This window comes from Phyllobates terribilis, unplaced genomic scaffold (assembly GCF_046119375.1).
Source record: "Phyllobates terribilis strain yellow unplaced genomic scaffold, ASM4611937v1 Scaffold_11__3_contigs__length_659146591, whole genome shotgun sequence".
NCBI lineage: Eukaryota > Metazoa > Chordata > Amphibia > Anura > Dendrobatidae > Phyllobates > Phyllobates terribilis.
The window spans coordinates 283,167,749-283,180,011 of NW_027362771.1; the positions used below are offsets into that span (position 1 = coordinate 283,167,749).

At 39.5% G+C, this 12,263-nt stretch overlaps 1 protein-coding gene across 1 annotated transcript in view; it reads right to left on the bottom strand.

Annotated features, from left to right (window-relative positions):
* Positions 1–3,827: 3,827 nt before the first annotated feature.
* Positions 3,828–12,263, bottom strand: part of PROSER2 (proline and serine rich 2) — a 46,142-nt gene continuing 37,706 nt past the window's right edge. The window contains exons 3-4 of the mRNA XM_073652394.1: positions 7,716–7,941; positions 3,828–7,422 (exon numbers count right to left, since the gene is read on the bottom strand). Coding sequence (XP_073508495.1) covers positions 6,419–7,422; positions 7,716–7,941 — 1,230 coding nt within the window. The 3' untranslated portion in view covers positions 3,828–6,418. The remainder of the gene's footprint in view (positions 7,423–7,715; positions 7,942–12,263) is intronic.

Below are 12,263 nucleotides of genomic sequence, written 5' to 3' on the forward strand. Positions count from 1 at the left end.
GAAGTCAGCGGTAACGGTCACAAGCTCTCAATGTAAGTCTATGAGAGGCTCTTTCTGGCCTTGTTCTCGTTCTCATAGACTTACATTGAGAAGTGACTTCCAGATCGCTCCAGCAAACACTGGAATGATCTAGCAGGTCACAACCTGCAGAAGACGACAAGAGCGCCGCCGGCTGGTAACTATAATAATACAGGGGGGCAAGGAACTTAGATTAGTTGCACCACTCCAGAGCTGCAACAACAAAAAACAACACTGGAGTGGTGCTTTAAACATGGCTGCTTTTTCGATAAGTGACTCAAGACACAAAATGTGTTCTTGATTTACTGTTACAGGTGACCACAATTTAAAATACCGTCAAATACCAAAATACGGCAAGTCCCTAATTTAGAGGTTGTCGAAGAAACATCATCCAATAAACAGCCGCTTACTTTTTTTTTATAGAATTTGAAAAAAATGCCAGTCAGCGAAACACCGTTACAGAAAATAATGAAGCATATTTATTGACTATAAAAATAGGCCTAAAGTTGATGCATAAAATGTCAAATGAGAAACAACATTTTTATTGCTTTTTGTTTTCCTACATTTGAGATGAATATCTGTTTGTTATTTGAATTCATTACAGAATATTGTCAGATGCCACGTCATCCAAAAAGTGTGTGTCTCCTTCTAAATTTTTTCTCTCATTTTTGACCAGAGGGCTTATGAAATCCTCATATTTTACACTATAATAATATTACATTTTGCATGGGGCAAAAAAAATCCTTTTAGCATGACAATTATGTAGGTTGTTATCACAACTGCTCCCCTGAACTACAACAATAGGTGTAACAAAAAAATTCAAGGAAAATCCTATGCTCAATTTTCAAGTCCCTTAACAGGGACCAAAGCTATTTATATGGTATTATTTCATTTTTCTCAGCAAACTTTACCGAAAAAAAAAATTAAATGGATGACATTTTGCAGCATAAAATAAACTCAGGGTAAGCTAAAAGTAACACAACAGATGACATAAGTGCTGCTAGACACTAATTATAGTGATTTTTCACTAATACAGTGGGTACGGAAAGTATTCAGACCCCTTTAAATGTTTCACTCTTTGTTTCATTGCAGCCATTTGGTAAATTCTAAAAAGTTCATTTTTTTCTCATTAAAGTACACTCTGCACCCCATCTTGACTGAAAAAAACAGAAATGTAGACATTTTTGCAAAATTTATTAAAAAAGAAAACTGAAATATCACATGGTCATAAGTATTCAGACCCTTTGCTCAGTATTGAGTAGAATCACCCTTTTGAGCTAGTACAGCCATGAGTCTTCTTGGGAATGATGCAACAAGTTTTTCCACACCTGTGATATTTCAGCTTTTCTTTTTTAATAAATTTTAAAAAATGTCTACATTTCTTTTTTTTTTCAATCAAGATGGGGTGCAGAGTGTACTTTAATGAGAAAAAAAATGAACTTTTTAGAATTTACCAAATGGTTGAAATGAAACAAAGGGTGAAAAATGTAAAGGGGTCTGAACACTTTCCGTACCCACTGTATATCTGTAAGGACAAGTCCATTGTATGTATTTCAAAAGAGAAACGTGAACATCTAAGTTCAAAAACGCTTTGTCTCATTTTACCTTATACTGGTAAGGGTTGTGTTCAAAGAGCAAAGTGTGTGAAACCCGATAGAACATTTAAACTGGATTACGTATATTATCCAGACATGTATGTGCCTGAAGACGTCTCCATGAGATTAGTAATAATCCAGCATTCATCTTTAAATACCTGGCATGACTTTAAGAATAACATGATATCAGTGCAATAGAAAAAACTAAGCATCAGTCACGAGTAGTGTTGAGCGATACCTTCCGATATCAGGAAATATCGTATCGGATTGGATCGGGCCGATACCCAAAAAGTATCGGATATCGCCGATTCCGATACCGGAAACCAATGCAAGTCAATGGGACACAAATATCGGAATGAAAATAAACCCTTTCTTTCCTTGTAGGTTAATTCTACATGAAGTAAAACAACTAAGAATAATGTAGAATGACATGAAAAGCCGGCAATTCATCAGCGGCATTCACCGGTACCCGACAATTTACAACAGAAAGAATAGAGCTTCACACATAGATTAGATAGATAGAAACATGTCAGTCACACATATAAGAAGCACAGTGACAGTGTTGCTTACTGTACTTGTCATTTAGTGTAAAGGATTTATTAAAAAAAATATTAGTGTTTTCGTGCACCGTCTCTTTAAAAAAGCCGGCCGGCAATTCAGCAGCGGTACCCGACAATTTATAACAGACAGAATAGAGCTTCACACATAGATTAGATAGATAGAAACATGTCAGCCACATATATAAGAAGTACAGTGACAGTGTTGCTTACTGTACTTGTCATTTAGTGTAAAGGATTTATTTAAAAAAATAATAGTGTTTTCATGCACCGTCTCTTTAAAAAAGCCGGCCGGCAATTCAGCATCTGTACCCGACAATTTAGAATAGAAAGAATAGAGAATCACACATAGATTAGATAGATAGAAACATGTCAGTCACATATATATGAAGTACAGTGACAGTGTTGCTTACTGTACTTGTCATTTAGTGTTAAAATAAAGGATTTATTTAAAAAAAAATTGGCGTGGGGTTCCCCTTAATTTTAGGCTCTAGCGGAGGTTAAGCAGACAGCTGGGGCAAATGTTTGAAGCCTGGGAAGGGGGTAATACCCACGGAGCTTCCCAGGCTACTAATATCAGCCCCCAGCTGAATACCTAGCCTTTACTAGCTATTAAAATGGGGGAACCCCCCCAAAAAAATGACGTGGGGTCCCCCCTAATTTAATAGCTAGCAAAGGCTAGGCAGACAGCTGGGGGCTGATATTAATAGCCCAGGAAGGGTGCCATGAATATTGGCCCCCTCCCAGGCTAGAAACACCAGTCGTCAGCCGCCCCAGAAATGGCGCATCCATAGGATGCGCCAACTCTGGCACTTAGCCTCGCTCTTCCACGCTGCCCTGGTGCGGTGGCAGGGGGTAATAGTGGTGGGGTTCATGTCAGCGCCAGCTGCCATGAAGCCCAGGTTAGTAATGATGGGCGTCTATAAGACACCCCCATTACTAACCTACAAAGTGTTAAAAAGAAAAAACACACACTACACCCAGAAAAAAATAATTTATTTGAAATAAAACACACAATTTTATTTAATTCTTAGTTTACTAAAAATAATAGTTACCTGTCCACGTTCCTGCGCTGATCTCCCATGCACAGCTGTCACATCTGGAGATGGTGACAGCTGTGCATGGCTGCTGTAAGCTCACGCTGCCGGGAACACGTCCGCTCCCGGCAGCGGGAGCCACTGACTGAGGTCACCGGAGTGCATTCAGGCAGCGCAGCTCCGGAGACCTCCTTTACGGCACTGCTGTACCGTGGGAATTTCTCACGATACAGCAGGGCCGTAAAGGAGCTAACCGGAGCAGCGCTGCCTGAACTCCGGTGAACCCTTACGGCCCCGTCATTCTAGCGGCAGCAGCGGTTCAGAGCGGTCACATTCTATGTGGCTGCTCTGAACTGGAGATCTTCGTGGGACACTCGTGGACTGCTACGGAGGGGTAAGGATAAGGTTGTGGTTTATTATTTTATATTTTATTACAGGAGATCGATGGCTTCGGGGAATTAGGTGTCTTGGTGAGTATAGGTGTAGTTTTTTATTTTTTACTTTATTTTAGGTGGCGATCGGCGGGGACAGGTAATGTATGAACTAATTTCTTTTAGGTAACCACTGGCCACCAATGACATGTATTTAACATTTATTGGGGACACAGTAGGGCAATTTAAATAGCAGGATCAGTCTGATGGGAACTACTGCTCCCATCGAGCTGATCCTGCTGGCAGGAGTGGACGGGGGACAGACATAGGCCGATGGGAGTAGTAGTGTCACATCGGCCTATGTCTGCCTGCACGCACACACACCGCACACACCCGCACACATCGCACAGACACCCGCACACACACACCCCGCACACACACACCCCGCACACACACCCGCACACACACCCCGCACACACACCCCGCACACACACCGCACAAACATCGCGCACACACACCCCGCACACACACTAATCATGACGGGCTGATGGTCTGGGAGGTGAGGCTGACCTGTGCGGCCGTGGGAAAGTTCATGTGAGTTCATGCAGTCAAGCATGAACTCACATGAACCCTCTGAGGGCAACGCGGCGACTTCAAATGAACAGCTGATCGGCATCACCTGATACCTCAGCTGTTCATTTGAAATAACCGGCGGGAAAGCGCAGCACAGAACGGGAAAGCCGGCGGTGAAGTCTTTTCACTGCCGGCTTCCCCGCCCGGGTCCTTCACTCCCCGCTCCTTGGAGCTGCGCTCCCCGCCCGGTCCTAACTTACGATCGGGATGGGAGGTGGCGAGGGGAGCGGAGGATCGGGGTGGGAGGCTGCGAGGAAGCAGTATGGGGCTGTGTGATTGTTTAAAAGCCGGCGGCTTTATACCGCCCGCCGGCTTTTAAACAATCAGGAGAATTCTCCCCCGCTGGGATGGCATTCTGATGACAGGCTGGATTGCGCTGCCATCCAACTTGTCATCCTTCACAGACACTGCAGAGCGCAGGCATTATGGGAACTTCCGATTCCGGTATCCGATATTGTAAAAGTATCGGAATTCCGATACCGCGAATATCGGCCGATACCCGATATTACAGTATCGGAATGCTCAACACTAGTCACGAGTGTAATGAACATTTTAAGGGTTTATTGTCATGTGAATAGAAAGAATATGCCGAGATATGGAGTCCTTGATACACTGAATCCTGAAGGCTCCTCGTGGTATTTGGCCATGTTTACCAGCTTACATGCTTCAATGGAATTATTCCAATCTGGTGATTTGTGTTTCCACTGAACACAAGGTTGCTAAAGGCATCAAGTGAATTATTATTAATCTCTCTGAATACCGACATTCTTCAGATTCTGGTATCCTTGTTGAAGTTTATATTAAACATCTGTGAACACAAGCATTTTCCCACTTTACATTTCGGAATGCCTTGCAGAGAGAAATATGTGATAGAGACAGTAAATCATACGTGAATGGGCCAGGGCTGCGCTGCTTAATCTGTATGGTTGGCAAATCATCACTTCATAGTTCTGCTATCTGTTCTAAAGCCAACTAACATAGGAATCTCTGCACCACTGACTTAATGTAAAGACATATATGTTTCCACTACAAACAATAATAACAACGATCTACTTTGTAACACTAATTATGTTAAGTATTTTGCAGCTATTTTCCAACTCTTGCCTTATAATGTTTTTTTTTTCCCCAAAGATAATGGAAAGCTACAAGAGTTGCTTACAGCTCAAAGAGTTACTAGACATTTCTAGAAAAATAAAAAGAGGCATGTACTTTTCTAGAAGGTATTCCACTCTAAATGTGGCCATACATATGAAATAACTGTTGGTCTGAATCCTCTGGCAGCGGCTTATTTTCAGTGAGAAAGATAAAGAATAAGGCATGTTGAAATCTGACATCCCAACTCAACTCTCCTCTGACATCAGAAGAAATTGGGAATGCCCCCATATACATAGGATGATCTAGGTACTATTGGGCACATAGGCTCAGAAGGTATGTGCCCGACCGTGGCTTTTTAGGAAACATATGGACCCAATTTTAAAAAATGTACGCTGCAAAGTATACAATTTTTCCATTGGCTGTCTTTTTGGGAAAGGGCAGTCTGCTGTGCTTTCCTATATGGTAAAACAAACAGTATACAGATGCATTCAGAGGCCAAAATAACAGACTTTTAGCTTCCATCTACTGAATGGGGACATATGGAACAAGTTCCCGACATATACTGTAGGCTAAGTGCACATACATAGCGTGCAATTAGATACAGACACGTCTAAATGGGTGTCTTCGGCTTACATTCATCTAATGTTTATGGCTACATTAAGCACCATTATACATCTGATCAAGTTCATAATGAGATGCAAAAAGTCAATAAATAGGAAAATAGCTATTTATAGATTACAATTATTGTTCCCAAGGAAGAAAAAAATGATTTTAAAACCCCAGCTAAAATAACAAAATCAATTAATTGGTGCATTTTGACAACATTTTTTAAGAAATTTTAGTTTATGAGAACATAGAATTGTTCTGTCCTGATGAATCCCTATAGTTAAATACATTTTCCATTTGCAGTGGAATGTTTAATATCTGAACCTATATGTATACTATAATATGATTACATTAAGAATATAAAAAATGCATATCTGAAATATATACATGAAACATGCTATACATAGAAGAGGCTGCAAGTTAATTATCAGTCCTTTTATGTTTTTGATATGTGATATAGACATCTTAATTGTATGATAAAAGTGTCCTGGAAATGTGGAATTATTTCAGTGTCCCGACAGCAGGCCAAGTCTTCTCAAAGCGTCTTTTCTAGACTCCTCTGAAGAATCACGTCCAGAGAACTGCACTGTGATCCCTTGAGATCGTAAACCTGCAGGTCTTGGCATAGAATAAGTTCTTTTGACTTCCTGATGGTTAATTATCTGTTTTTTCTCTTGTGCAACTTGTAGGCTACTATGTCGTTTGTTCCTTTCTAAAGAAGATGTTGGCTCACCTTTAATAAGAACAGTTTTCCCCATAGGAACAAAGTTGCTTGGTTCATTCATCAAGATTTTGCTGATACTCTCATGCTCATTTGACTGTCGTCTCTTGGTTTCTGGAGGCAAAACTTTTAAGAAATGCTCACCATTTGAGACTGGAGATTTGCAGACATCAGGTGAAGGAACTTCAGCTTGAACAGGGATTTCTTTAACTAAGCCAAGCTTAGTAAGGGCCTCATATCTTGTCTGCTCAGATGGTACATGGAATGAAGGCCTCCGCCCCAGTTGTTCATGTCGATTTTTTGAATCAATTTCATCGGCCAGCAATGCAGACCCATGTAAATTAGCCAGCATTTGAGCTTTGCGCTCTTGTACATTGACAGCTGCCTTAGCAATAGTTTTGTTATACTGTTTCCCAACTGGTTTAATAATTATATTGTTTGGAAAACGACTGAGTTTGGCATTTGATGACCCAGGAAAACTAAAATGTCCTTCATCAATAGGTGATGTACCTACACTTTTTTTCGGCTCAGGTGATTTTTCATCTTTTGGTGACAAGGGTGACCTATTTATGCTGTCACTTTTCCTCTCTGATATTTTTTGAGCAATAATGACAGGTGTTGGAATAGCACCAAGTAGTTTCCGATGTTCGGTTGCTTGGTCATGAAGATGCTTTTCAGTGTCCAATTGTTGAACAGTCACAGGTGAACTTACTGTCATGGTTGATTGTGAGGTCCAAGAGTCTTTCTGACTATGATTCCAGCTATTAAGGCTTAGTCCAATTCCAGAGTCTATAAAAAAAGAGATTTATATGTGTCAGTAAATTCCTGGGTACTACATAAGGATCAAAGTGAGGAACTTGACAAAAAACCCAGGGCTGAAGCCACCAAGAACGTAATGTAACCTGCAACCTACATTTTCCTTACTCCATTTATGAAAACTTGAATGTATAATGAGTTTTACTAATGTTTATCTGAGTAGACATCAATAATTTACATTAAAAGAGCAAAATAGTTCATTTTAGTGTTGCTTAATGTTTTAATGAATACAAAATTAATTTAGGAAGAATATTTCAACAGCTTACCTTCCGGTGAAGCCTCGATTTGGTTATGCTCAGTTTGCACAAGGTCAATAATGTCATCAGCGTCAGAGTGGCTATCTTCTGTTGACCTTGGAGAGTAGTAACCAAGACTTGAATTAGCGGAAAATGGTGGTTCTTCAAAGTCATCTTCAAAAGCATCTAATGTTTCCTCCAAGAACATGAGGGCATTCTTCTCTTCATTTGTTAAGTATTTCATGTTTTCATCATCCTGTGAAGAAATAGAAAACTCATAGCAAGAGGCATCACGGTAAAAGTACACATCTGCTCGTCATGTCATAGCTTTCCTAAGGATGGTCACTGTTAGAGCTTATAATGACAGCTTATAAAACACAATAATGCAACTCAGTGAATTTTATATACAATATGCAATGGGTGGTACAAAGAAGGAAACATTCTCTACAAAGGAGACGGTTTATGTATTGAAGTTTACAGATAATTATTAAGGAACTATACATATGATTTCCCACATCTTTAACTCCTCATCCACCCCATCGTGGTCCCTGCGTCAGAGGTCTGTTAAATTGTGTCCTGTCTTACATGATAGACTAAGTTATTAAAAATAAAACAAAAAAAAGTAAAAAGAAAATCCTACATTCAATTATCCTGCAACTGCACCTGCACTAGAGAACTGTGGTCAGAACCTACACAAATGCAGATCACTGTCATGGTGTGTTTGTATGGAGGAGGCTGTATGACCTGTCTGGTCACATACTCCTACAGCTACAGCCATCTTATGTACGGGATTGTTACGTGCTTCAATAATTTTTATTAACATTTTATAACAGTTCAAGGGGTAGGGATATGGTTAGGGAATAGAGGAATATATGGGGACGGGAGAGGAAAGGATAGGTGTGGGAAAATGGATAAGGGGAAGGAGCAACTCAAAATTGAATAAACAGTAGAATATATAGTATTACAACAAGTAAATTAAGATGAAAATCAAAATATGGTTATAGAACAACTTAGTCGTAATATAATAGATATCCACTTAAACGGGATTGTTATGTGAACGGCAATGAAGTCTGGTGAAGGGGTGGAGTGGTTTGGTGGCTTCAAAAATAAAGATTATGGCACAGAACTTAAAGAAGCACTCCCATCAAAGTTTTTATCTTCTTAATATATTTCAATCATCATATTATATGGCATTGTGTACTTAAAATTGCTTATTTTGCCTTTCTACCCAGTTAGTTTTTCTGTTTTGAATTAGGTCTATGACATCTCATGATTAAAACAGACTAGTTGAATCCTTCTAAGCTCTATGTAGAAACAGGAAGTTTCTTTTCCCTGCACGAGTCATCATTAGAACTACAATTCTATATCATTGAAAAGTCCTTGGTAGCCCTGCTCCACCTCCTCTTCAACTCCTGACCCAGCTACTCCATTCCTCCCCCCCTGTCAGAGACTTTGCAGTGAGGTAGAATTGTAGCCCTAATGGTGACTCATGCAGATGATAATCGGACCATGGGTACCCATATAAATCTATGGGTGTGTGTAAAACATCGGACTGCACTCGCATGTCATCTGAGTGCAGTCCAATTACCGTGGACGCAGAGAATGGAAAAGATGGAGAAATTAAGTTCTCCATCTTCTCCAAACCTTTGCTGCGATTTTCTCATGGAATCGGATCAGAGATTGATCGGAGTGTCATTACCATATTCGGCAAGATTCTCAAGCATGAAAGAACATACAGCTGTCTGACAGCAGCCTTAATATTTAACACTCAAGTTGTATTTCTCATCGAATACATGATTTCTGCCAAGTTGTCCAAGTTTTCCTACTCTGTTGATAGGTTGAGTTAAGCTTGGCTTGTCACTCTCCAAAAGGAGAAACGTTACCCCTTAGATCCCAGTCTTAAGCTTCTCATCTAGGCTAATCAGTTCTCATACTTTGCACTAACGAGGGGCAAAACCCCGAAACACTGTCTGCATATTGAGATTCTGATTTGCTTTTAACCTAAGTCATGTGGCAAGGCTCGTTAAAGGGCCAATATTGACTTTTAGGATTGCTACTTCCAATAGGTGGCGCTAGAGTTCTAGTCTTCTTCGAAGAGTCAATTTGCATATTTAACATTAGCAAAACAAACATGAAAACATTAGGATATAGTATATATTTCAATTTATGTCACCACAATAAGTTAAAAACTGGGGAAAAAAAGTACCATCTTTGTTAATGTTCAAGATCTGATAATAAATTAGCATTGAAAGGGCAGGGAGAAGGATGTATGGTAATCGGTCAGCGGAGGCCACCAGCCCGTGACAAGTGGAAGAAAACAGTGTTTTACAACACAATACAAGCCATGTAGCGCATTTTGTTAATTAGTGGCTAGGGTTGCACATTCCTTTTAAGGCTTTGTTGTTACTCTAAGAAAAGTGGTTTATCACGTACACACAATCTGGATATCACCGGTTATTTATAGCTAAATTCCATGCATAGGTGAACGACAATGACATAACTAACTAATGCGTCCCATTATTCTTGCTATGAGTAAGCAAATGATTTACAAAAATCATGATTAAGAATGACAAACTTTGTGAGCATACCTGTGATCTTCATAATTAACCCTTGGCATTTATACAAAAAAATTCTTCTTAGCGAAGACACAGTGGATTGCACAGCAAATCTATGGCAAATTCTGTAACAAAAATTGTCATGCTACAGATCTAGAATTCACTGATGAGTTCTTGCAGTGTGTGGATAAGATTTGTTAAAATCCCATGCACTTTGCTTCTATTGTAATATGCTGGAAATACATGGCTATGGCCTTTTTTATATTTAGTTTAACTATAGCATTATGAATATTATTATAACAACAACATTATTGAATGCGAGACTAAACCACTATGCAATGTTAATTTATACCATTATATAACCATTAAACGGCACTATGTCTAATGGCGGGAGGCAGAAAAAACAAGTTATGCAAATGTAAATGCCAGTCAACTTCAACTGAAGAAATGAAAGTCACCTAGTAGTCCATGTAGACTATAAGAGGATAAATTGGATTGACATTATCCAAGAAAAACTTATATAATGACTAAAATGCAACTAGTATATTAACCAATCCAGTATGTGTGATAGAGTTCCTTCCAAAGGACTGAAGGGGATCAGTGAAGACCCCTGGAAGTAAAATACAGTGGGGGTCCCTGAGTCATATGATACGCAGCTAAATGACTCCGAACATAAACATTAGATATCTGATTGTACGCTCAACCTCACGATATCTTCTTGTTAGCAGCACAAGCAAATGCAGCATTGGGTCCATACAGGACAAAAGATGTCCGTCTCTTAAGCCATACATATAATACAGTAGATAACTGAATGCTCGTTTGCCAGGCCGATCTCTCTCTCGGCTTCCCCATACAGATGAGCGCTCAGCTAAATGTAGATATGTTCATAAGTTGTCAACAAGGCGAGAGGAGAAAACTGATGTCAAACTACCCTGATAACAAAAAGGTTGGCCACTATAATTCACCAGCCGGGAGAGAGTCTAGAGACCCCTATACACATAAGAAGGTCAGCCAGTCCTCCTACAATCAGCAGTTTGTCCAACTTTCATCTAATCTATATTTGAACTTTAATATATTGACAGGACTTATGTATATGTACACACATATAAACTTTTGCACAGTACTTTATATCTGTAGAATGTGCATGAGGCCCTCTCCCTATGTGCCAGTCTGTCACTGTTGGTTTGTTCACCATAATTTATATTTGTATTTTGTATGTAACCCCATTTCATGACAGTAACATGGAATCAATGGTGCTCTAAAAATAAATAATAATAATAATAATATCCACATCCACACCATCCGCAACCTCATCAGGAGCATGCCCAGGCCTTGTAGGGAGGTCATACAGGCACGTGGAGGCCACACACAATACTGAGCCTCATTTTGACTTGTTTTAAGGACATTACATCAAAGTTGGATCATCCTGTAGTGTGTTTTTCCACTTTAATTTTGGGGGTGACTCCAAATCCAGGCCTCCGTTGGTTAATAAATTTGATTTCCATTGATGATTTTTGTGTGATTTTGTTGTCAGCACATTCGACTTTGTACAGAACAAAGTATTCAATGAGAATATTTCATTCATTCAGATCTAGTATGTGTTATTTGAGTGTTCCCTTTATTTTTTTGAGCAGTGTATATATATATATGCAGAACCTAAAAAAAATCAAATACCCTGCAGCAAGCAAATAAATAAAAAGCAATAAGTCAGCTGAGACATAACGAGGTGAACTACAAGAGTTACGGACCATACTGATTGGGTACACCTTGTCGCGGTGGAATGACTTTTATGCTTTTTTGATCAAAATAGTGTCTACTAAGTGCCCTATGTTATTTACATGTACTACTACTATTTATTTGTTTGCTTACTGCAGGTTATTTGCTTATTTCATATTTATACTAGGTCCTGTCTGTTGAATGGTCACAGTGTAAATGTGCATCTATCTCCAGTAACTTGGAGGAGAACTAACCAAAGATCTTATGTGGATGTCATTTGTGCAAATCCTTCTGTCTGTTAATGTAA